General features: G+C 38.0%; 1 protein-coding gene across 3 annotated transcripts in view; it reads left to right on the top strand.

Moving 5' to 3' along the window:
- Window positions 1-26,310, top strand: part of DNAJC10 (DnaJ heat shock protein family (Hsp40) member C10) — a 50,416-nt gene that overhangs the window by 616 nt on the left and 23,490 nt on the right. The window contains exons 2-11 of one of the 3 annotated variants that reach the window (XM_051848381.2): window positions 96-352; window positions 1,970-2,319; window positions 4,907-5,069; window positions 7,163-7,213; window positions 13,395-13,477; window positions 13,723-13,854; window positions 15,474-15,567; window positions 16,674-16,751; window positions 18,332-18,375; window positions 24,802-24,939. In XM_051848381.2, coding sequence (XP_051704341.1) covers window positions 2,116-2,319; window positions 4,907-5,069; window positions 7,163-7,213; window positions 13,395-13,477; window positions 13,723-13,854; window positions 15,474-15,567; window positions 16,674-16,751; window positions 18,332-18,375; window positions 24,802-24,939 — 987 coding nt within the window. In that variant the 5' untranslated portion in view covers window positions 96-352; window positions 1,970-2,115. Of the gene's footprint in view, window positions 1-95; window positions 423-1,969; window positions 2,320-4,906; window positions 5,070-7,162; window positions 7,214-13,394; window positions 13,478-13,722; window positions 13,855-15,473; window positions 15,568-16,673; window positions 16,752-18,331; window positions 18,376-24,801; window positions 24,940-26,310 lie in introns of all 3 variants that reach the window. The other 2 variants (XM_070070500.1, XM_051848380.2) reach the window with 2 other exon arrangements.

Raw genomic sequence — 26,310 nt, 5'->3', positions numbered from 1 at the left:
GTTCCCCGCTGCACCCTTCGTCTGCCCGGCCGCCCCCCGCCCCTGGCTCCAGTTTCGCACTTCAGCCCAGTTGCTCAGGCTGTCTTCTCCTTCAGCCGCCAGCAGGACTTGACAGTGCGTGCCCTCAACAGAGCCCCGTCTCCATAGTGCCCCATCCGGCGCTGGAGGGAGGGCGACTTCGGAGCGTTCGCGTAGCCTTTACCTGCGGCGTCCACCTGTGCTGCCGCTGGGGCCCTGGGCCGGGCAGCCACGCCCACGCTGACCCAGAGCAGCCGCTAAGCCAGGAGCACCTGATCCCGAAGTGGGGCGTGAGAACGTGTTCTCCTTTTCTGTGGTGGCTTGTTCGCTCTCGGTATGTTTTACAAGGTCTGTGTTTATGAGAGGAAAAGCAGGGCTTAGAAAGGAGGAAGACTAATTCACAGGTAAGGAGAAAGTCTTCTTAAATCGAGAATTGAATTGAGAAAGGAGAAACTGACAGGATGCCCGGGAAGTTAGATTTTCAGAGCTTTCTGAGATCTCTGGAACGAAACTACACGTTTAGGTATGATGTGAAGATTATTTTTACCTTGGAGAGGTGGACAGGTCTAAATAACTGATTTCCTTCTCCGTTTCTGTTTCTTTTCCTGTTTGTTTCTACCAAGCATGAAGTTTGCAGTAGAACTACACTGGTAGTTTGCAGTTTTTATTCTAGTGTGTTTTAAAAAAGATTTATTTATTTGTAAGTTACGGGGCGGGGGGGGTGAGAGAGAGAGAGAGAGGGATCTTCCATCCGCTGGTTCACTACCCAAATGGCTGCAACTGCCAGAGCTGAGCCGATCCAAAGCCAGGAGCCAGGAGCTGTTTCTGGGGTCTCTCACATGGTTGCAGGGGCTCAAAGACTGGGCCATCCTCCACTGCTTTTCCAGGCACATTAACAGAGAGCTGGATCAGAAGTGGAGCAGCAGGGACTTAAACTGGTACCCATATGGGATGCCGGGGCTTTAACCTGCTTGTGCCACAGTGCCGGCCCCTATCCTAATGTTTGTATAAAACAGTGTCCACCTAAATTCACTTTAGCTGACTTACGAGAAAACTCAAGGAAAAAGGATGTCCCTTTAAGAGTGTAACTCACTAAGCCGGCGCCACGGCTCAATAGGCTAATCCTCCGCCTTGTGGCGCCAGTACACCGGGTTCTAGTCCCGGTTGCCCCTCTTCCAGGCCAGCTCTCTGCTGTGGCCAGGGAGTGCAGTGGAGGATGGCCCAGGTGCTTGGGCCCTGCACCCCATGGGAGACCAGGATAAGTACCTGGCTTCTGCCATCGGATCAGCACCGTGCGGCGGCCATTGGAGGGTGAACCAACGGCAAAGGAAGACTTTTCTCTCTGTCTCTCTCCCTCACTGTCCACTCTGCCTGTCAAAAAAAAAAAAAAAAAGTGTAACTCACTGCCTTGTTAGGAACAGTTTAGGAAGACGGTGGGCCCTTTGAGAGGAATCTGCTTCTGGTCCCCTCAAAGGATATTTCCTGGAAGTGAGATCTGATTAAAACTAGACAGCCTTAAGGGGATAAAGAAGTAAATAAAACAGAAACTGGTATTACTAAAAGACAGCACTTCACTGGGGAAAAACAGGAAAGAAAGCAAGCAAGCTTATTTCCACCCTGTGTTGTGATGCCAGTAAGAAGCTCTTCGTATAAATTGCTGGGTGTGTATGTAAGTGTTCTAACTAGTTACCACTAGTTAGTAACTAGTTAGTGGTTCTAACTAGTTACCACCACTCACTACCTGTTTTTTTTTTTTTTCCTATCTTGAGTGATCTCACAAATCTGGATCTTTGAATGTGGAAGCAGTGAAGAAAGGAGCCCAGAGTGTGGGGCACTGATAGTGATTTGCCGCTTACTAGAGATTGTATTGCTGACCATGTTATTTGATAAAAACGTGTAATTGCTGGTTAATTTGAAACACATTTTTAATTGCCTGGTTTCTTTCCTTTAGATTAATGCTTTGGAGCCAATTTTGTAAGGCTTGATTGACCCTCGAAGTAATGTGGACAAAAGTTCCCAGAGTTGCATATTATATCAACTGGAACCAGCAGTGAATCTTAATGTTCACTTAAATCAGAGCTTGTATTAAAAAAGAGAATGGGAGTCTGCTTAAATAAAGATGCCTATATCAGAGACTTGAAAAGGATCGGTTTCTGTTTTCTGATAGTGTATATGGCCATTTTAGTGGGCACTGATCAGGATTTTTATAGTTTACTTGGAGTGTCCAAAACTGCAAGCAGCAGAGAAATAAGACAAGCTTTCAAGAAATTGGCATTGAAGTTACATCCTGATAAAAATCCGGTAGGTAAAAAAAAATGTTTTAAGTACCTGATTGTTGTATTATAGCATGTTTTTGTGTTTTTATTTAAAGTGTTCAACATGCCTAAGAACAATTCTACATCAAAACCTGTAATTAAGTTGCTATGCTAAAATGGAAAAAGAGCAAAGGGTTCTGATTTAGAACTGTGTGATGGAATGACAGCACCAAAAATGCCAGCCTTAACTTGTAAACTAATTTGCAGCTGTTCTATTAAAGACATTAATCTCAAAACAACAATGTCTGTGAGGTAGTTTCCTTCGGAAAGTGGGTTGAGATTAGGTGTTTTAGTACAAAGGGGCCATCATTGGCGTAGCATTTGAGACACCAGTTACGCTCGCATCCCTTGATGGAATGCCTGGATCGAAGTCCAGGCTTCACTCCTGGTTCCAGCTTTCTGAATGTGCATTCTGAATGGCAGCAAGTGGTGACTTCGGTGACTGGAGCTCTGCCACTCACATGAGAGATCCAGACTGAGCAGGGTCCACCCAGCCCCAGCAGATGGGAGTTCTCTCTCTCTCCCTCTTTGGCTTTTGAATAAATAAGTAAAATTTTAAAATATATATATAGATATTTTAGAACAATAGCAGGGGAATTTCTTTAAAATTCAGGGTATGTGTTACTAAATTAACAGTAATAGTTAATAGTGTGCTTTAACTTTTGCTATTCTGTGCATATATCCATAGACAAGAGTTCAGAAGCCTTGTAAACAAGAACTTTGAGAACAGCCAAATACACTGCCACTATTGTGATTACATATCCAATAATATTTTTAAATTAAATTCGTTTTAATTTTTATGGCATTTTTAATAAGTTACCTAATTAAGCCTTAGTAAGATTTAGCCTTCATTAATGACAAAAAGAACAGTTATGTTTTCCTCTTGATGGAATTTTTAAATATGATTATTTCATTTTGCATAAAGCTTAACAATAGACAATATTTGTTTTTTAAGATTTATGTATTTGAAAGATAGAGTTACAGAGAGACATAGAGACGGAGACAGACGGGTAACATTCACTAGTTCACTCCCTAAATGGCCGCAATGGCTGGAGCTGAGCTGATCCGAAGCCAGGAGCTTCCTCTGGGTCTCTCTCAGAGGTGCAAGGACACAAAGACTTGGGCCATCCTCTACCATTTCCCAGGTATTCCCAGGCCATTAGCAGGGAGCTGGATTGGAAGTGGAGCAGCCAGGACTTGAACTGGCACCCATATGGGATGCCAGTGCTGCAGCCTGGGACTTTAACCCACTGTGCAACAGCACCAGGCCCCCACAATATTTCTTTGAACTATTAGTTATCTTTTTCATTATGAATTTTGTCTTTTAGATTTGTCTTTGAAATTTCAGAATGTGATTTTTAAGCTTTCATAGGAAAGATGGTAGACCTTGTACATCCAAATTTTTTTTTGTTAGATTCGATTTATTTATTTGAAAGGCAGAATTGCAGAGAAATGAAGAGACAGACATCTTCCATCTACTGTTTCACTACTCAAGTGGTTCAACAAGTCCCAGCTGGGCCAGACTGAAGCCCAGGAGCCTGGAACTACATCTTGGTCTCCCATGTGGGTGTAGGTGCCCAAGCACTTGGGCCATCTTCCTCTGCTTATCCAGGTACATTTGCAGGGAGCTGGATTGGAAATGGAGCAGTTAGGACTCCCAACTGTCACCAGGGCATTGCAGGCAGCTGTTTTAACTCCCTGTACCACAACACTCACCCTCAAGTATTTTTAAGCAAGAGTCCTTTAAAAACCAGTTCTATGAAACAGTAACAAAAGAGAGAGGTTTCTAATGCAATTTTGAATTGGTACTCTGGTTAGTTCTCATTTAATTTTCTGATTGGAGCATGTATCTTTTTATAGTTATTGTGTTGATTTTGCCTCAAATAGAAAAATAACCTATAGACTTATGTAAGTTGTCTTTAAAGCAACAAATATTTATAAAGTGATTCAGAGGACTTACTAGTCAGTTTTTTTCTCAGCTGAATTTTTTAAGTTTTTATTTATTTACTTGAAAGGCAGAGTTAAAGAGAGACAGAAGCAGAGAGGTCTTCCATCTGCTGGTTCACTCCCCAGATGGCCACAACGGTCAGAGCTGCACCGGTCCGAAGCCAGGAGCTAGGACCTTCTTCCAGGTCTCCCACACTGATACAGGGGCCCAAGTCCTTGGGCAATCTTCTACTGTTTTCCCAGGCCATATAGAGAGCTGGATCGGAAGTGGAGACAGCCAGGACTCAAACCAACACCCATATGGGATGCTGGCACTGCAGGTGTTGGCCTTGCTATGCCACAGCACTGGCCCCAGCTGCATTTCTTTGAAGGAGTGACGTAGATTGTATGACTACATTGGTCAGTCTTTAGAGTCAGTTCTTATTTCCCTTACTGTTTATATTGTTTTTTTGAATATTGTAGTTCCTTAGACAATACTACTTTATTTCAACCCCGACTAACTCATATCACATTGTACCTCCTTATGTTGGTATCTGATCTCCCAGATTTTCTGCGTTTTGAAATCTACATGGAGGCTCTGAAGGTGCTTGCATTGTACATTAACTATGTCTTCTCTTTTCTAACAGAATAACCCAAATGCACATGGTGATTTTTTAAAGATAAATAGAGCATATGAAGTACTCAAAGATGAGGATCTTCGAAAAAAGTATGACAAATATGGAGAAAAGGGACTTGAAGATAATCAAGGTGGCCAGTATGAAAGCTGGAACTATTATCGTTACGATTTTGGTAAGGTGATATTTACTTAGGAAATTGTTTTTTTATCTGAGTGAAAGTTAATTTTGTTTCAATCCTTTATTATGTGTTATATATCATTTTGTTTAATTCTTTTTTTTTTAAGATTTATTATTAATGTGAAAGGCAGAGTTAGAGAGAGAGGGAGAAAGGAAAAGAGAGATCTACCAGCCAGTGGTTCACTCCCCAAATGGCCACAACAGCCAGGGTTGAGCTGGGCTGAAGCTAGGAGCCAGGAGCTTTCAGGTTTCCCACGTGGGTTCAGGGGCCCAAATACTTGGGCCATCCTTTGCTGCTCTCCCAGGTGTATTAGCAGGGAGCTGGATCAGAAGTAAAGCAGCCAGGACTCAACTAGTACCCAAATGGATGCTGGTGGCATCCTGCTTAACCCACTACACCAGGATTCCATGATGCTGGCCCCTGTTTTAACTCCTTAGTTTACCATAGGTACCATCACTGGCATAGTGATTAAAGCTGCGGTTCGAGTCCCAGCTACACCGCTTCGGATCCAGCTCCTTGCTAATGCACCTAGGAAGGCAGCAGAGGATGACCCAAGTCCTTGGGCTCCTGCACCCATATGGGAGACCTGGAGGAAGCTCCTGGTTCCTGGCTTCGGATCAGCCCAGCTCTGGCTGTTGCTGCCATTTGGGGGTGAACCAGTGGATAGAAGATTGATCTCTATCTCTTTCTTTCTCTTTTATCTCTCCCTCTCTCCTTCGCTGTGGCTCTGCCTTTAAAATAATCTTTTAAAAAATGTTTTAAAGGAAAGTTTATTATATAGAAATTATGTTTACACAAGTGAAGATGTATTTGTTAGATCTTAAATACTTTTAAAGTAAAGATTACTTAAATATTGAAGTCTTTCAAAAAAATTTAGCATGTCTTATTTAGTAAGAAATTGCCATCCATCTAATTTAGAACCCTTATTGATAATGACTTTTAAGGTGTTGATAAGAGTAAGAAAAAGTAAGGCAAGAGCAGAGGGAGGAAACAAGTTAAAGGAACTAAGGCAGAGAGAAAGTAAACACAAGTTATTAAGGCAGGAAGAGTGTGTTTAGATAAGCAATGTTTCTCCTGGTTGTTATTCATCCTTAAAGGCATATAAAGAACCGAAGTACACTTTTATTTCAGTGTACTTTATATCTGGAGAGTTTACTTCCCAAAACTGTTTTATTTTCAAAGTAGTATTTTCAAGTGTCTTCTAAACAGCTTGGGAATTTTTATAAGGTGTTGGCAAATTGCACTGCATTGACCAAATCCGGCTTGCCACCTGTTTTTGTAAATGACATTTTAGTGGGATACCATTATGCTCATTTGTTTACATACTGTCTGTGACTCTCTTCACACCCCACAGGCAGAGTTGAGTAGTTGCGATGAAACTACATGTTGCCCAAAGCCTAAAATACTTACTAATAGTTTCTACAGAAAAGTTTGCTGATTTCTGGTCTATATTCATTGTTAATATGATTTGGATATTTTATATAGTAATAAGAAATTTTCTCACATTGACAGTAATTATTGTGGCAAATAGTTTGTTTAACGTTTTTATCTTTACCTGTACATAAGTTGTAAGTACAAGATTTTTAGCAGTGGAAAACACTTGATAGTGATGCCACTTATTAAAAACCACAGTCAGAAAACTGAATGAGGTCTGTTGTGTAGGTAACAGTAATATACTCTCATTTACACACTGTTTCCTGGTTTTAGTACTGTACTGCAGCTACATAACCTGACACTGTTAGGGGAAGCTAGATGAAGGGGACATGAGAGTTTATACTGGTTAGGCAGCTTCCTATGAGTCTATAATTTAAAATCAAAAGTTAAAAACAAATTTTCTGTGTAGATGAGACTATATGACTAATAAGAACCCTCCCACACACTCCTATAACAGTCCATATGAGGAATCTAGTATGTGTAGATCACTCTTCAAATTTGTCAATAATTATTATTATTTTGGGTTTTTTTAAATTGCATGTTTGAGTTTGAGATTTAGTATAGGTAACTGATTTTTTCATGATTAAAATGAGTAATCTTTTTATGTGGTAATATATTTTAATTTTATAATTTTTGTATACTTTTAAAATTAGGTATTTATGATGATGATCCTGAAATCATAACATTAGAAAGAAGAGAATTTGGTAAGTTTGTGAGCCTATGATTTTCTAAAACTTGAACAAGTTCAGTCTCTTACCTAAAACTCATGAGTTCCAAATGTGTTTGGAATTTAGAAACTCTTTAGATGTTAGAAAGGCAATGTGATATATCCAGTATATTAAATAATGTTCTTAGCAGAATATAGAGCAGTGTCCCATAATAAAAACATTAATGTTTCTGCAGCAAAGTATTTATACCAAGTAAAAATAGTAAAAATAATATGTAGTCTGTATCAGTTCATAATAGTTTCGATACTATTTTAGTCTATTTTCTCTTGCTCATAACATAAGACCACATACTAGATAAGTTACAAAAAACAGGCCAGCACCGCAGCTCACTAGGCTAATCCTCCGCCTGCGGAGGCACACCAGGTTCTAGTCCCGGTCAGAGCGCTGGATTCTGTCCCGGTTGCTCCTCTTCCAGTCCAGCTCTCTGCTGTGGCCCAGGAGTGCAGTGGAGGATGGCCCAAGTTCTTGGGCCCTGCACCCACATGGGAGACCAAGAGAAGCACCTGGCTCCTGGTTTCGGATCGGCGCGGTGTGCCGGCCGCAACGGCCATTGGAGGGTGAACCAACGGTAAACGAAGACCTTTCTCCCTGTCTCTCTCTCTCACTGTCCACTCTGCCTGTCAAAAAAAAAAAAAATTTTTATTTAAAAAAAAAAAAAACAACAAAGTTTTATTTTGGCTAATGGTTCTGATACAAGACTAAGGGGGCCCACCTTGTAACAGCCTTCTGCTGGCAGAGTCCCAAGGTATCACATGGCAACAGGGAGCACATGTGTGTCCTGGTCTCCATGTTATAGAGCCACCAGGATTTAATGACAGACTTTCCATTCTGTGACCTTAACTATTCCTAATCATTATCCAGTGGACCCTCCTCTAAATACTACATGTGGATTAAATTTCCATCCGCTTACTACCTCACAGTGGAGGATGTATTTCAATATGAATTTTGCAGGGCACAAAACAAGTCCAAGACATAGTAGATGCTAAGTCAGCTTGCTACAGGCTTGTTGAAGAGTTTCAGAGCTTTGTGATTTTAGTTCTGAATAAATATGTAGTTATTTTGGAAGGAGATTTAATTTGATCTGTGATTTATGTGAAAATGGGAATAAAAATACAGTTTTGTATTTTCCACTGCATTAGGAAATGACAAATATTTGATTCTTTTACTTTCAGCCTTTGTGTGGTGATAATAGGTCTATTCCTCATTTTCTACTTCAAAACAATAAATTTGCCTCAAACCAAATTCCAATTTTTATTTTTCTCTATTTCAGTATCATTTAATTTAGAAAACTAAAATAGCAAGCCAGTTGAAAAAAATGTATGTATGAGTACCTATAGGCTTATCATATATTATCATCCTAAAAGATGTATTGTAGCCACTGTATTTTGTTCACTTCCTTCTAAGCAAGGATTTCGTTTTATTTTCTACATCATGTTGGTGAGCTCAGGCATACAAAGTAACTATTAAATACATTATTTTATTACAAGTCTTGCATGCTAACACTTATACAAGTCCTAGGTGAACAGAAAATGTATCTTCCTACAAAGGAAAAGAAGAAAATTAGACTCATGTGGATTGTTGGTAGACAGAACTAATACCCATGTCACAAGCCAGTAGAATCATTACTACATGTGTTTATGCAAGCTACATGTTACTGTGTCTCATCTCCTCATATATTAGTGAATCTTTTTGTGGAACAGTGGGTCAGAAATCATTTTAATTATAGAGAGAATCAAGGGAACTAAACAAAACCTGTAAGCTGACTAATCTATTAATCCACCCAGAATTAGGCTTTACAGTTAGTTACACTGCATATGAATTCAGACTTTTTCACTTGTCACTGGAGAAAATGTTAAGAATTGCTAATAGTTTATATATATCTCCAAACAAAATAAATTAGAGCCAGGAAATTTAAGAGATAATTCTGAGTTGATTAACTAATATTGATAGGTGTTTTTGTTTTTGTTTTTTTTTTTTTTTTTTTTTTTTTTTTTTGACAGGCAGAGTGGACAGTGAGAGAGAGAGACAGAGAGAGAAAGGTCTTCCTTTTTGCCGTTGGTTCACCCTCCAATGGCCGCCGCTGCAGCCGGCGCACCGCGCTGATCCGATGGCAGGATCCAGGATCCAGGTGCTTTTCCTGGTCTCCCATGGGGTGCAGGGCCCAAGCACCTGGGCCATCCTCCACTGCACTCCCTGGCCATAGCAGAGAGCTGGCCTGGAAGAGGGGCAACCGGGACAGAATCCGGCGCCCCAACCGGGACTAGAACCCGGTGTGCCGGCGCCGCAAGGTGGAGGATTAGCCTATTGAGCCACGGCGCCGGCTGATAGGTTTGAAATATATATTTGCCATTATTATATCTGATCTCTAATTCTACTCTTGGTATTAGTAGGCTAAGACAAGATAATCCTGAAGTTTGAGTTGAAGAAGCAGAACAAAGGTGGATAGGAGAATCAGTTTGTACTTAATGTAAATATCAATTCAGTCTACTTGGTTTGTAGGTCACAGTTTCTATTACCAGTTTGTATTGTTTGAATTATTTAGTCTTGCCTTTTTTTTTAATGATTATATGAAGAATTATAGTTATTTTTAAAGTTATTTTTGTTCTCTTCCTGCAGCAAGGAACTGTGTTTTCTTTTGGCTAGCGCCATCAACTATCTCAAATAAACTTTATCAAACAGCCTGAAATGTTTGAAAAGCTGATCTTTGGTCCTTGAGAGGAGTAGTCACTTTCCAGTTTTGTTTTTGTATTTACAGAGCCTTACACGTGCACTGAACGCCCCTTTTGTGCTTCTAGGCTCATGGATCTATAGGAAATTCTGCTGTTTCTTGTCAGCTACCTCTTATAGAAAGGCAAACACTTATTCTCTGATTCCCACTTCCTCCCATACCTTGGACCCCTATTGGTTCATTGCATTGGTAACTGATGGTTTCAACAGAGGTCTTTTATATTTTATGCAGTTTTCCACTTACTTGTCTATAGTTGGAGAGTTAGTCCAAATTACATGGTAGTTCACTTTTAATGCCAGAATGTTCAGTTGTAGTACAAAAGAGAAAATGTGATTAATAAGCTCCATATTTAAAACTTTTAAAATGTTTTCATCCTTTCCATTAAACATGGTACATTTGTTCAGTGCAGTAGTACAAGTGTACTTCAAAGAGTTGGTGGAAAAATAGAATTAAAAGATAAGTTTATTTTGGTGCCAACATAATTTGAAATCCATGCATATGAGGGAATCTTCAAAAAGTTCATGGAAAATGTGTTTGTGACCATACTATGCATGGATTTCAGTCATTATGTGTAAGCTATAGATAGATTTTACAAAAGCAGAGAACATCTCACATGTGTACTAATCACTCTGAATGGTGTACACACAGACATCTTTTTAAATACAGCTCAAGGAGAGGAACTTAAGCATTTCTGCCTTGTAGTTTGCTTTGTCAACAGAAGCTATTGTATCAGTATTAATAGACATTAGTCATAGTTATGTGGTTTAGAAGCTGAAAATTGAATTTATAATTTTTTTAAATTTTCACTGTATTTGAAAGATGAACAGGAGACACAGGTAGCCAGAAAAAGAGCTTGCATCATCTGGTTCACCCCAAATGGCTGTGACAACCAGGGCTGGGCCAAGCCAAAGCCAGGTGACTAGAACCCAATCTAGATCACCCGCATCGGTAGCATGATCATCACCTGCTGCCTCCCACAGGGCACATTAGAAGGAACCTGGAACTGGAAGTAGGGCCAGGACTCTTTAATCCAGGTACTCCAATATGGGATGTGGATGTCCTAAAGCTGCATCTTAACCACGTGGGCTGAACACTAAACCCCAGAAAGTTGCATTTTGAAATAAACAAATTCCATTCTGGGCCACTGAGTTATGCAGAATCATCCCATTGAACTGTGATAATACTGGATATAAAACATTTTTAAACTTATTACTCAACAGACAGTGGAAACTAGAAATATATTAGACGTGCTCTATGGAAACAAAATACCAAGATAGACATTTTCAAAGTAAACAAGGTTTTGTGACAAATTGAATCCTTTCACACTTGTATTAACATCATATTTTCATTTGACTTAGGAACAATAACACCTTGTCTGGTTATTGCTCTATTTTTATGTGTAAATAATCACATTAGTAGTCTATATCTAGTAAGATTATCTGTTTTCTATTAAGGTTTCATTAATTCTAGTAGAACTTTTACCCAAAATAATACCAGTTTATAAGCCAGCTTGGCAGTTCGTTTTTTTTTTTTTTCTTTTTGTAATTTTTTTTTTAATTGAAAGGCAGTTACAGAGAGGGAGAGACAATGAGAGCAAAAGATCTTCTATCCACTCCCATAGGTTCTTCCAGGTTTCCCACGTGGGTACAGGAGCCCAAGCACATGGGCCATCCTCCACTGCTTTCCCAGGCACATTAGCAAGGAGTTGAATCCCAGGGGTTGCAGCTAGGTCTCGAAGTGGCTTGGTAGTTATTTCCACCACCTAGATTTGTCTATTGGACATTTTAAATGTTGGCAGAGAACAGCAAATAAAATCCTGATTTATATACCTTACTTGTAATATACAGCTTAACTTTTCCCACAGATCTATCTTACAGTTGAAACGTAGATGAATGTTGAGTCCTGAATGTGTTTCTAATAAACCTAAATCAACTGCGTGTATATTTAGGAAAGTCTGCATGTGTAGTTTGATGTCTTACTATAATTTATGGAAACTTAAATTACTGATAACTGATTTTGGTATGGAATTACATGAAACTTCTTTAAATCAAAGTAAATTACCGGCCGGTACCGTGGCTCAATAGGCTAATCCTCCGCCTGCAGTGCCAGCACACCAGGTTCTAGTCCCGGTCGGGGCGCCGGGTTCTATCCCGGTTGCCCCTCTTCTAGTCCAGATCTCTGCTGTGGCCCGGGAAGGCAGTAGAGGATGGCCCAAGTCTTTGGGCCCTGCACCCACATGGGAGACCAGGAGGAAGCTCCTGGCTTCAGATCAGCGCAGAACCAACGGTAAAGGAAGGCCTTTCTCCCTGTCTCTCTCTCACTGTCCACTCTGCCTGTCCAAAAACCAAAAAAAAACAAAAACAAAAGTAAGTTACCTTCACCTCTTATCTTGAATGTCAGAGTACATCCTTATGGTGTTAAAATGTTTAAAATGAGTAAGTTTTGTTTACTTCCATCAGGTCATTTTACAGATTATGATATACACTGAACTGCTGGCTAGATGTTATATGGTGTTCAAATCTATCACTTCAGCAGATAATTTATGAATGCTTTGAGTTTTTTTAAACTTTATCTTACACTTTTCAAGCAGTATGATTTTTACATGGTAAACATCCTATTTAAATGATTAAACTTGATCTTGATAATTCTTGTTAAATCACGTAGGTCACTTGCTTCATTCAAATTTAGAAGCCACTGTTATAATGGACTGGGGCAGGCATGTTTGCTGCTTGGGACTTTGCATCCTTCGTTGGAGTGCCTGGTTATAGTCGAGCTGCTCTACTTCCTCTCCGGCTTCCTGCTGATGTGCATCCTGAGAGGTGGCAGATAGTAGCTGAAGTCCCTGCCACCAATATGAGATACCCAGATTGAGTTCCAGATTCCTGGCTTTGGCCTGGCCCAGCCCTGGTTACTGTGGACATTTGGGAAGTTAACCAGCAGATAGAAGATCTCTTGATTTCCCTCTGTCTCTCCCTCTCTTTCTCTTTCTCTTTGCCATTCTGCCTTTCAAAGGAAAAGAAAATAAATAAAAAACATTTTAGAAGGAAAAATTCAAGACCTCTATCCTTAATCTATGCGTTAGGCAATACTAGAATTTCTGTCACTTGCATTGCTTCTCTTTATTTCTCTTATCCACATAAACTCTCTTATATGAAGTATGGCTGTTATTTCCTTATACCATCCCTCTTTATAGCATCATGGCCAAATTCATCTTGTATTTCAAGGCTGCTACTTGTTTACTAATGTGCTTCAGAGAGTTAACATTTGAAATAACATTTTCTTTTTATAGAAAAAAGTTACACAGAAAATGATAAAGGCAGTATGAAAAATTTATGACTTCCATTCTGCTGCAACAAAAAAATTTTTTAACTAAAACATGTGAACATTTAGCAAGTAATTTTAAGATGTTTCTGTATTATATATTTTTAGATGCTGCTGTTAATTCTGGAGAACTATGGTTTGTAAACTTTTACTCCCCAGGATGTTCACACTGCCATGATTTGGCTCCTACCGTATGTATTTTTTATATCTAGATTATTAAAGCTTTTTCTAATTGATTTGTTATATATACATTTTTTTCCATTTTTTAGTATGTTGGGTTTTTTCCCATTAATAGTAACTGTAACTATCAGAAGTAATTATTAGTGCTTTCATGTCTGTATGGTTTTATTCGATAAAAATTTTCTCCTTGCAGAAAGTATAGCTTGAAGAAGAATGAACTTATCAGAGAAGTAATTGTTTTCCTTTCTTCTCATAGTGGAGAGACTTTGCCAAAGAAGTAGATGGATTGCTTCGGATTGGAGCTGTTAATTGTGGTGATGATAGAATGCTTTGCCGAATGAAAGGAGTCAACAGTTATCCCAGCCTCTTCATTTTTAGATCTGGAATGGTAAGGAATAAAGTTGGCATTTTTCAAATCTGTGGAACTTTAAACAAAATACCAGAGAAGGCACAGCATGTGAATTTGTTGTGATTTTTTTTTTTTAAGTCTCAATTTTGGAGCCATCTAATTAGGCTCCAGTAGTAAATATTTTGAATTATTTTATGAATAAAAACATTAGATGCCATTACTTCATCTTTGCTGCATTTCAAAATGAAATGTCTGCCCATTTTAGTTTCTACCTTAATATAATTTATTCAATATGCATGTTGAGCTTTGTACTTTATGAAACGTTCTTACAAGTCTCATTTCATTGAGTACATGGCTCTAGTATTTCCAATTTCCAATGATGAAATTGAAACTAAAACTGTTAAAAATATTGTTTCTAAAATATCATCCATAAAATCTATGAATCTGAGATTCTCAAAGTATCATTTAGAAATTCACTAAACTGAGGTGGGCATTTTGATACAGCAAGTTAAGCTAACACTTGGGACACCTGGATCCTGTATCTGAGTGCTTGGGATTGAGTCCCCCCTCTGCCTCTGCTTTCCATCCAGCTTCCTTTTAACACACCTGGAAGGCAGCAAATGATGGCTGAAGTACTGAGTCCTGCCACTCAGGGGGTGACTCAAGTTGGGGTTCTGGTTGCTGGCTTCAACCTGGCAGCCCCTGGCTATTGGGGGCATTTGGGTAGTGAGCTAGCAGATGGAAGAGCTCTCTGTGTCTGTTTTTCTTTTTTTACAGATTTATGTATTTATTTTGAAGGAGTTATAGAGAAGGAGGGAAAGGGAAAAATAGACATCTTGCCTCCTCTGGTTCACTCCCCAGATGGCTGTTACCGCCAGCGCTGGGGCAGGCTGAAGCCAGGAGCTTCTTGCAGGTCTCCCATGTGGGTACAGGGAACCAAACACTTGGGCCATCTTCCTCTGCTTTCCCAGGCCATTAATAAAGAGAGGGATCAAAAGTACTGGCACTCAAATATGGGATGTGGCATCTTAGGCAGTGGCTTTACCCGCTGTGACACAATACCAGCCCCCTCTTTCTGCCTTTCAAATTGAATAAAAATGAATAAATGTTTTATTTTTTTAAAATTTTTGAGATCCATGAATAGTTTTTTCATAATGTGCCTTTCCCATGATCTTTTATTTATTTATTTATTTATTTATTTATTTATTTGAAAGGCAGAGTGACAAAGAGGCAGAGGCAGAGAGAGAGGTCTTCAACTACTGGTTCACTCCCCAAATGGCCACAACAGCTGGAGCTGGACTAATCTGAAGCCAGGAGCCAGGCAGAAGTTTCTTCCGTATTTCCCATGCGGGTGCAGGGGCCCAAGGACTTGGGCCATCCTCTACTGCTTTCCTAGGCCGTAGAAGAGAGCTGGATCAGAAGTGGAGCAGCCAGGACTCGAACTGGCACCCACATGGTATGCCGGCACCAGAGGCAGATGCTTAACCCACTATGCCATAGTGCCAGCCCCCTAAATAAACATTTGGAAAGAAAGAAATATGCTATACTGTTGAAAAATAGAGGTCACTGCATTGTTTAAAATAATGTAAAATAAAAACATAGGTTTTTTAGTGAGTTTTAAAAAGTAAAAGATTTTTCTCTTTTTAAAAAATCAATAGGCTGCAGTGAAGTATCATGGAGACAGATCGAAAGAAAGTTTAGTGAATTTTGCCATGCAGCATGTTAGAAGCACAGTGACAGAACTAACAACAGGTAATTTTTTCCTTAGTTTTCTTGAATCTCAAGGATATTTTGAAATTGTGAGATGTTAAATATCTTCTCTATGCTTCTTAGAAGGGAATTGTCATTTTCTTTCATCTCTGCTGAATAGTAGAAACTAGAATTGTACAGAAACTGCAACCATGAAGATTTTGTCAGTGGCTAGGAGATGAGACTCAGTGAAAAGGTTTTGTCTTTCAGAGTACTACTAAATGTTCAGTAATCCAGGTGTGTGATTGCTTTCATAGGTGTCCATAACAGGCAGTAAATTCACGCCTATCCAGTTTAAAGTTTAAAATTTTAATTTTGGCTTTTAATTCATCAAGTAATTTAATCAGATACTTGGTTTGAACTATCCATGAAATGATAGTTTTCACAATTAAAAGGATGTTCATTTCATCACTGAATATCAGTTATGTGTCAGAAACTAGGACTGGTGCCGTAATGCACAATCCTGCCATCAGCAACCTCACTGAAACAATTAAAATGCAATGTAGTAAATATTAGGCTAGATAAGCATGGGAAGCATAAAAGATATTACGCAGCTGAGGAAAAAGAATGGTTAGAAAACACTTCTTGAAAGAGATCATTCCCAGTCATTCACGAAAAATGATAAGAAGCCTTAGAAGATCACCGCATATGTGGGGAATTTGATACTTCATGAGTCTGACAGTGAGTAATGGGGTGGAGTGGTATGGGGAGAAATATTGAGTAAGTAGACAAAGTGAGATCACAAGGGGCTTTATGTGACAGTTTGAATTTCTTTCTCAATGAAGAAATGAATTTAAATTTTTATGTAATGAACAACTTGGAAAACTGTCGAAAGGATCTGACATGTTCAGTGCAAGTAGAGAGATAATTGGTCATAGTTGAGTGGATTGGGAGGGGATGAGATTAAAAGAAAAAATAATTTGGAAGATTTATTTTCTGTTAATATTAATGGTAATCAGAAATTGGATGTTGATAATAAGGGAAGCAGGATGTGATTTGGAATTTTTTGTATTACTACTTCACAATTTTTCTTTTGTAGATTTAAAACTTTCCTGAAACAAAATATTCAAAGATTTTTTTAATAAAAAATTGTTTTGCCTTCTTTTAAGGAAATTTTGTTAACTCCATACAAACCGCTTTTGCTGCTGGTATTGGCTGGCTGATCACTTTCTGTTCCACTGGAGGAGGTAATTTTGTTATTGTCCTTTTTTCTTTTTTAAGATTTATTTATTTATTTATTTGAAAGTCAGAGTTACACAGAGAGAGGAGAGAGAGAGAGAGCTCCTCCATCTGATGGTTCAATCCCCAGATGGCCGCAATGGCTGGAACTGTGCTAATCCGAAGCCAGGAGCTTCTTCCGGGTCTCCCATGTGGGTGCTGGGGCCCAGGGACTTGGACCATCATCCACTGCTTTCCCAGGCCACAGCAGACAGCTGGATCAAAGTGGAGCAGCTGGGTCTTGAGCCAGTGCCCACATGGGATGCCAGCACCCGCATGGGATGCCGGCACTCCAGGCCAGGGCTTTAACCTGCTACGCCACAGCGCCGGCCCTTTGTTATTGTCTTAACATGAAGAGACATTGACATTTAAAGTGTAGGTGACAGTTTTAAGTATGTTACTGTAATTGATTATTCAGTATTTGAAACTACAATTTATAACTAAGATTACAACTTTTTACTTAATTAATATTTACCTTTTTAATTATTTTACACATTATCAAGTTTCTTATTAATATATTATTTATGTTTTTATATTCTGCGGGCAAGTTAATTATAGTCATGATGAATTTTACCTTCAGGTAGTCATGGATATCAGCAGATTGCAAAAATAGTTGTTTACAGCTATCTCCCTCCAAAATAGTAATTTTTTTTGAAATTTATACTTTGTCTCATATTTGGTATATAAAAAATACATATGTTTCCCTCATAAAATTGTGTATTTGAGGATGGCACCTTTCCATTTCTAAGAACATTTCCCTAAGTAAATTAAGTTGAAAGTTTAGCACCCTACATAACAAACCACAAACTGTATTCAGTGATATTGGTTAAAAATTGACCCCAGTGTTACAGAATACTCTAATTCATTAATACGTATTCATGTGTTAAATCTCAACGTGAGTCTTTACATTTCACCTATCACCCTTTGTGCTGCTTTGCTAAGACTGTATTATCTTGTAGCTAAAACCAACCACTCACCATCCTGCAAGGATGATACTGCATTTGAGCAAAAACCAATCTTAAACTTAGTCTCTCATGCCTGGGTTTTCTTTGATTTTGACCTAATGTCCAGACTTCTTACCATCCAACTTTTTAAACTTTGCAGCATTCTCTTTATTTTCTCCTCTGGTAAATTGTTTTCACCTATCCTTGGTAGGCTATGTGATGAAATAGGTCCCTTCCTTCTCACTGTTACTTATTGTATAATGGCAATCGTGTTTACGGAACTTTCATAAAAATGAGGAAGCTGTTTTAAGGTTTTATTTTGAGACATTCTTAAATACCTTTACTAAATAGATACATTTGATTTCCCCAAATCATGTCATATTTTAGATAAAGGAAATTTCTGATATAGAAAGAGATTAGAGAACAATACCCTAAAAAGATGTTGGAGAGTCTCTATAGTTGGAAATCCTTAGAAATTAGCAGGAGGGAATAAAAGAATGAGAGTCAGAGACTGTGTGTGTGTGTGTGTGTGTGTGTGTGTCTGTGTGTAAAACGTATAAGCTTAAAAAAGCCAAAATTGCCTCACAAAGTTTTTTTCTCTTCAGATTGTTTGACTACACAAACACGACTGAGGCTTAGTGGCATGTTGGTAAGCATCAATGATTTTATAAAATTAAATCATCTTGGAACACATGTAGAAATTGATTGCCACATTTTGTAGTTTGTTGAACATTTAACTCACTTATTTGTAATCCTTGTTTTCTGGTAGAAATATTCACAGCCATAAGTTTCTTTCTAAATAGTTAGCTGTGTTGAGTAGATTTTGCATGTGTTGCTTTCAGTGTCATCACTTAGGAACTTCTCTTTAACTGAAGTTCTATGCTAGAGTTTTGTCATTTGCAAACTGTATTTTGTTTTATTTTTTAGTGATTTTGTTATTTATTTATTACCATTCATCATATTATAGTTTGGGAATATCTGCATGACATTGGTTTTTTAACATTATTGAAGGTATCTTGGTGGTTTGGGATTTTGTCCACTGAGAAAATTCAAAAAGTTTTGTATGAGTTCAAAAATAGTATGTTCTCTATGTGTATTGTGTGTAATTTTATAACTATTAGATCAGATTTAGTAATTATGTTATTCAAATATGCATCATTCATTTTTGTACTATGTAATTTATAATTTCTGAGAAGGGCGTATTAAAGCATCCAGCCACAATTGTTGGTATATCTTTTTCGCATAGATTTCTGTCAGTTACTGCTTTATATACTGCTTGCATTGCTTAATGGAGGAGATACATCCTGAGAAATGCATTATTAGGCAGTTCTGTTTTATGAGCATCATGAATGGAGCTTACAGGATGATAGAATGCTCTGAATGATCATTGAGTGAATGGTGGGTACTACCATTGTGTAGTATTCCATAGAGTACATATCCCATAATTTCTTTAAGCAGTCTCAGTTGACAGGCATTTGGGTTGATCCCATGTCTTAGCTATTGTGAATTGAGCTGCAATAAACATGGGGGTGCAGATAACTCTTTCATATGCTTATTTCATTTCCTTTGGGTAAAGACCCAGGAGTGGGATGGCTGGGTCATATGGTAGGTCTATATTCAGATTTCTAAAGTATTTCCATACTGTCTTCCATAGTGGCTTTACCAGTTTACATTCCAGCCAACAGTGGATTAGGGTACCTTTTTCTCCACATCCTCACCAGCATTTGTTGTTTGTTGATTTCTGTATGAACGCCATTATAACTGGGGTGAGTTGAAACCTTACTGCGGTTTTGATTTGCATTTCCCTGACCGATATTGATCCTGTACATTTTTGTGTGTGTCTGTTGGCCATTTGAATTTCCTCTTCTGAGAAATGTTTAAGTCCTTTGCCCATCTCTTCACTGAGTTGTTTTGTAGTTGTTGACTATCATGATCTCTTTATATATTCTGGTTATTAATCCTTTATCAGTTGCATAGTTTACAAATAATTTCTCCCATTCCTTTGGTTGCCTCTTTGCTAAGTTATTTCTTTTGCAGTGCAGAAGCTTCTCAATTTGATAAAATCCCATTTGTCAATTTTGTCTTTGATTGCCTGTGCCTCTGGGGCATTTTCCAAAAAAGTATTTGCCTATGCCAGTGGCTTGCAGATCCCCAGTGTTCTCCAGTAATTTGATGGAATCGGGTCATAGATTTAGGTATTTGATCCATTTTGAGTGGATTTTTGTTTAAGGTGTAAGGTAGGTGTCTTGCTTTATACTTGCTTTATACTTCTGTGTGTGGAAATCCAGTTTTCCCAGCACCATTTGTTAAGGGACTGTCCTTGCTCCAGGGATTGATTTTAGCTCTGTTGTCCAATATGTTGGTTGTAGATCTGTGGGTTGATTTCCAGCATTTCTATTCTGTTCCATTGGTCTATCTGTTTTTGTACCAGTACCAGGCTGTTTTGATTCTAACTGCCCTAGTATGTCTTGAAATCTGGTATTGTGATGCCTCCAGCTTGTTTTTGTTGTATAAGATTACTTTAGCTATTCAGGGTCTCATGTGTTTCCATATGAATTTCAGCATTTTTTATCTAAGAAGAATGTCTTAGGTATTTTGATTGATATCACATTAAATATGTGTATTGCTTTCAAAAGTATTGACATTTTGATAATATTGATTCCTCCAATCCAAGAACATGGAAGATTTTTCCAGTTTTTTTGGTGTGTGTGTGTGTCCTTCTCAATTTTTTCTTTAATGGTTTGTAATTCTCATCATAGAGATCTTTGACATCCTTGGTTAAATTTATTAGAAGTTTTTTTTTTTTTCTTTTTAGCTATTTTGAATGGAATTGATCTTGGAAGTTCTTTCTCAGTCATTGCATTGTCAGTGTATACAAAGGCTATTTATTTTTCTGTGTTGATTTTTATGTTCTGCCACTTTATCAAACTCTTCTATGAGTTCCAGTAGTCTCTTAGGGGAATCATTTGGATCCCCTATTATAGAATCATGTCATCTACAAATAGGGATAGTTTGACTTCCTCCTTCCCAGTTTGTTTCCCTTCATTCCAGGGATAAATCCCAGTTGGTCTGGGTGGATGGTCTTTCTGAAGTATTGTTGGATTCGATTGACTAGTATTTTGTTGAGGGTTTTTATGTCTGTTCATTAGGGAAATTGCTCTATGGTTCTCTGTTGTGCATTTTCAGGTTTAGGAATTAAGGTGAGACTGGCTTCCTAGAAGGAGTTGGGAGGATTCCTTTCAATTGTTTTGAATACTTTGAGAAAAATTGGAGTTAGTTCTTTTTCAAATGCCTGGTAGAATTCAGCAGTGAAGCCATCTGGTCCTGGGCTTTTCTTTGTTGGGAGGGTCATTATTGCTGATTCAATGTCCACCTTGGTTATTGGTCTGGTTAGGTTTACTATGTCTTCATGGCTCAGTTTAGGTAGCTTGTATATATCCAGGAACCTATCTTCTAGGTTTCCCGATTTGTTGGCATACAGCTCTTTGTATTAATTTCTGATGATTCTTTTTATTTCTGTGATATCTTATTACATTTCCTTTTTCATCTCTAATTGTATTGATTAGGGTCTTCTCATTTTTTGGTAGGTTGAAAAATGGTGTGTCAATTTTGTTTATTTTTCAAAGAAACCAGCTCTTTGCTTCATAGTCCTTTTGTTTTTTTTTTGTTTCAGTTTTGTTTTGTATTCTCTAATTTTAATTATTTATTTTCTCCTACTAGTTTGGGTTTGGTTTGCTGTTGTTTTTCTAGGTCCTTGAGATAAATTGATAGCTCATTTATTTGGTACCTTTTTAGTTTCTTGATGTAGGCACCAATTGCTATAAACTTTTCTCTTAACACTGCTTTTGCTGTATCCCATACCTTTTGATATGTAATGTTGTCATCTTCATTTCTCTTTTGATTTCTTCTATGACCCACTGTTCATTCAGGAGCATGTTGTTCAGTCTCCATGTGTTTGCATGTGTTTGAGAGATTCTTGAGTTGTCCATTTCCAGCTTCATTCTGTTGTGGTCTGAGAAGATGCACGATATGATTTCAGTTTTTTTTTTTTTTTTTTTTTAATTTGCTGAGACTTGCTTTATGGCCTACCATGTGGTCTATCCTTGAGAAAGTTCCATGCACTGGTGAGAAAAATTTGTGTTCTGTATTTGTAGGATGAAAAGTTCTGTAGATACCCGTTAGGTCCATTTGGTCTATATTGTCAATTAATTCTTGTTTCCTTGCTGATTTCTGTCTGGTTGATCCATCCATTGCTAAAAGTGAGGTTTTGAAGTCCCCCATTACTATTGTATTGAAGTCTGTGTCTAAGATCACACCCAAGTTGGGTCTGGTAACTTTTTTTTTTTTTAACAGAAAGGAGATTTGCTTAGCTCTGTTGGCATAGTCTCACACTTATCTGCTCTCCTGCAAGGAGACCAGGGCCTGGACACTAGCCCCAGTGGGTACAGTATTCCTCAGCACTGTCAATAATGACACAAAGGATGTATACAGCCCTTGATGTGAGCAGGGCAGCAGTATAGTGACCCTCACCAGGGAATCAAGGAGCCCCAAATGTGTGGAGCCACCCACAGTGACTGCCCAAAGACCCAGCCACACCCTGAACCCTCCCACGCAGCCACAATGTTTTCTTGACAGTCACCCTTTTGATATCCTTATATTTAAGGTGTATTGTCTTTCTCTCAACATAGTTAGATTTGGATTTTTACTTAATTTCCTTTCTTTAGTTTGGTCCATTTACATTTAATATTACTCCTGATACAGTTGGTTTTATATTTAACCATCTGATTAGTTTTGTATGTCCCACCTGGGGTTCTTTTTATTTTTGCCTTGTTTTAAATTAATCATGTGTTTCCAAAATTCTGTTTCACCTCACTATCAGCTCTTTAGTCACTCATTCTTTACTGTTCTTTGAGTTAATACCCTAGAGATTACAACATGCATCCTGCCTTATCCAGTTTCTAGATAAAGAAAAAGCCCTATAATACAATTCCTTTACTATGCCTGCAATTCCCTTGTAATATATTTTAATCTCATAATGTTACAGACCCCCTCCCGCTAGCCACTAAGGAACCAGTTCAAGGGAGTGCTACAAAGTCCCTTCCACTTGTCCCTTCAAAGGCCATCTGGGTCTGAGCAAGCCAGTACTAACTTAGAAATGGATTCCCCACCTGCCATAAAAGCCTAGTCACATACCTAAGATAAGGCAGTTGTGTGCCTCTTGAAACTGTCTTTAAGTTATAATTTACTCATTTCTGTATGTAAAACTATCTGACCTTGCAGTTGTGATTTGTTAATCCCTGAGGGCCTGCGGTAACAGTGTGCTCCCCAAAACTGGCCCCTCTTTACTGCCTTGCTAAATTTAGGGTATAAAATTAGGTAAAGACAGGATTGGGGCTTGATTCCTGAGACACTGTTATGGACTAACTTAAGCCAAAATTTAATATTTAAATATTAAATTAATATTAAGTTTAATATTTAATATTAAATTAATATTAAGTTTAATATTTCGGGTTCTTGTCATCTACCTAGAGACGAATTCTAAGCACCAGCTCAAACAGGACATGCAACATGGTAACGTTCAGATTATTTAGAGAGTGAGATAAATACACAGGAACATGAGGGCTTTATTAAGGAAGATTGGGTCAGAAAGAGTGAACAGGGAGTTCCATACCAATCTTGCAGCAAATGTGGCAGCAAAATGAGGGCGGGCTCAGCGTGCTCCTTACTCACTTCCAAAAGGGGAGTGGTTCTGTGGTCTGACTGGTGGGTGGATACAGGTGAGATAAAAGTAGGGCCTAGAGGTGTGGCCTCCAGATCATAACCCTAATCCTATCTCCCTGACTGGTCCCATATCATCAGTCTAGTCAATCTCACATGCATAAATAAATTGTGTACCTTTCCTCAGGAAGCCTCAAGTGTCATTTGGTTTCTTTGGTCCTTGTCTGTAACAGTATGTACTCATTTTCTTATTAACTAAATCTTAAATGCAGTAAAGTGAATGCCTCTTAAATGTGGAACTTAATTTGTACGTAGGTATACTCCTATTGATATCAGAGTGCTTATTAGTAATTTTCAGTATTAATAAGTCTGTGGGCTCTTGCCACTTATTCAGGGAAGAATTCTGAATACTGGCTATAATAGACCAGACAAGATGGTAAGATGGAGCAAGCATATGGTTATGAGCAGCCTCAAGTAGCTTAACATGGCAGCAAAGTGAAGCAGAGATAGGTGGCCAAAAGGGAGAGCCCACCTTATTCCAGTCCTTTTATTTACTCCCAACAAGGTAGTGATTATGTAGCCTGATTGGCAGGTGGGTGTACAGGCGGTGTCAGGTAGGGGCGTGAGTTCACACAGAGGGTGTGGTCTTCCATCCCACAAACCTGATTCATTTTATCGGATAAGCCTGCCTATATCACTGTATACCAGTCCCTAGATCGATTTCTATCCTTTTGGCTTTTAAAATATTTACCTTTGATTTTATGTGCTACCTATAGATGTGAATTATTTATTCTACTTGAGATTTGTTGAACTTAATGAATATACAGATTAATATCTTTCTTCAGTTGTAGATATTTCTCAGCTGTTATTTCAATTATTGCTCCTGTCCCATTCTCTTATCTTTCTGGGATCCCAGTTGAATATGTGTTATATCACTGTTTGTTTAATTGCTCAATCCCAGATTTTTCAGTAATTTGAAGCTATAACAAATGTACTTGTCATACAAGATTTTGGAACTCATTAAAAGAAGCACAGCCAAAATATGTGAAAACTAGGAAAGCAATAATTTTAATGTGCATTATAAAAACAGTGTCTAATGAACTGTTGGAATTATGGAAAGGATATTCATAATGAAACTCTTAGAGTTATTTTCTGTAGGTTTGTAAAAAGAATTGTAAAAAGTAGATTTTTAATATCAGGGAAAAACCACAGTTCATTATCTGAAGTTATGGAATGCTATTAAAAATGTTTTAATTTTATAACAGGAATACTGTGTTTTTAAGCTAAGTAAAGCTAAATCTCTTTAACTTTTTCTTCCATTTACAGCATGGCTTATTTTTTTTCCTCTTCATTTTAGGAAGGTCTAGTTAATGTAGGATGGATGGACTGTGCCACTCAGGACAACCTTTGTAGAAGTTTGGATATCACCACAAGTACTACTGCTTATTTTCCTCCTGGAGCCACTTTAAATAACAAAGAGAAGAACAGTGTTTTGGTATGAGTCACTTTAAAGAAATGCTTTTACATATAATGCATGTGCATACATATCATTTTGCAAACAAGAAGAAAATGAATTAATTTATGGCATCAGATTGTGGAACATTTTATTATTTAGAACAAATTTTCATTTCTTGGATTCTGTTTAAAGCATACTTCAGTTTGTAAAGTCGTTTAATAAGGACTATTTTAAAACTGGCATTCACATTTAAAATTACTCATGTACATTTAAAATTAGATTACATTTAAGTTTCGATTTATATGTGTATTTTCTAATGTTGGAAATAACGGATTGTTGGTAGGTTTAACTGTGACTCAAATATAAATTCTTGAAAAGCAGGGGATGAACATCTACCTGCATACCATATAAGGCCCATGAAGTCATTTGGTCTGGCCCTGCCAAGACAACCGCAGGCAGGATTCAAAATTCAGTAAATCTGTAGCATGCTAATTTTTAAGCTGACAATTTTGTATAGCCTGCGAATGATGATATAAATACGCAAATCGCCTAGAAAGAAAAAAGTTTCCCCAGCCCTCTTTTAAGCATCCTGTGGCATTCTGATGCAAACTCTGTGGAAATCTGATATAATTCATCTCCTTAATTTTATGAATGAGGAAATTGAGGCTCAAGCTAATTGTCAAGGAGCTAAGACAAATAGTGTAACACTGAGTATGTCCTTAAGTAATCTCAAAATAAAGGACTCTGATAAAGACAGACTTCCTTTATTCCTATATATTCTTATTTAGAGGTTCGTAAAGATATTACTCATTCAGAAATTTGTATGCAGTACAGAAGTTTGTAAAAGAAGATGCCGAATTCCCTAAAACCAAAGCAATCATAGATAATCACCATCAGATCTTGGTACATCCTTCTAGATCTCAACATACATGTGCAGTTATTACTGTGCTGATAAGTCTGTAGTTCTGACCTGTGTCCTCCCCTCCATAGTACACTTGCACACACATACATTGCTACCTGTTCAACATCTCTAGGTTATTGATGTCTCCAGTTTAAATCTGTACTACTACTGTTAGCCCTATACATCTGTTTCACCCACAGTTTCCCTCACCTCAGTTAATGAAAACTCCATTCTTTATTATAAAGGCCAAATGCCTTGCAGTCATTCTTGATTCCTTTTTCTTATACCCTATAACCAATTCCTGGGGAAGAATCTATGGCTCTGTCTTTAAAATGTTTCCATAATCTACTTTCACTGCTACCAGTGCATTTATCCCTTTGTAACATATGCTATACTTTGCTTACTTATTCTTCATTGTTTTTCTCCTCATTAAAGTTTAAGTTTGGATTTGTTCACTACATATGCTAGATGCCTAGAACAAGAGGACTTCAGAAATTGCGTGGAAATGC

This window comes from Oryctolagus cuniculus, chromosome 3, assembly GCF_051225735.1.
Source record: "Oryctolagus cuniculus isolate XC-2025 breed Fujian yellow rabbit chromosome 3, ASM5122573v1, whole genome shotgun sequence".
NCBI lineage: Eukaryota > Metazoa > Chordata > Mammalia > Lagomorpha > Leporidae > Oryctolagus > Oryctolagus cuniculus.
This window is presented reverse-complemented; position numbering and strand designations above follow the sequence as displayed.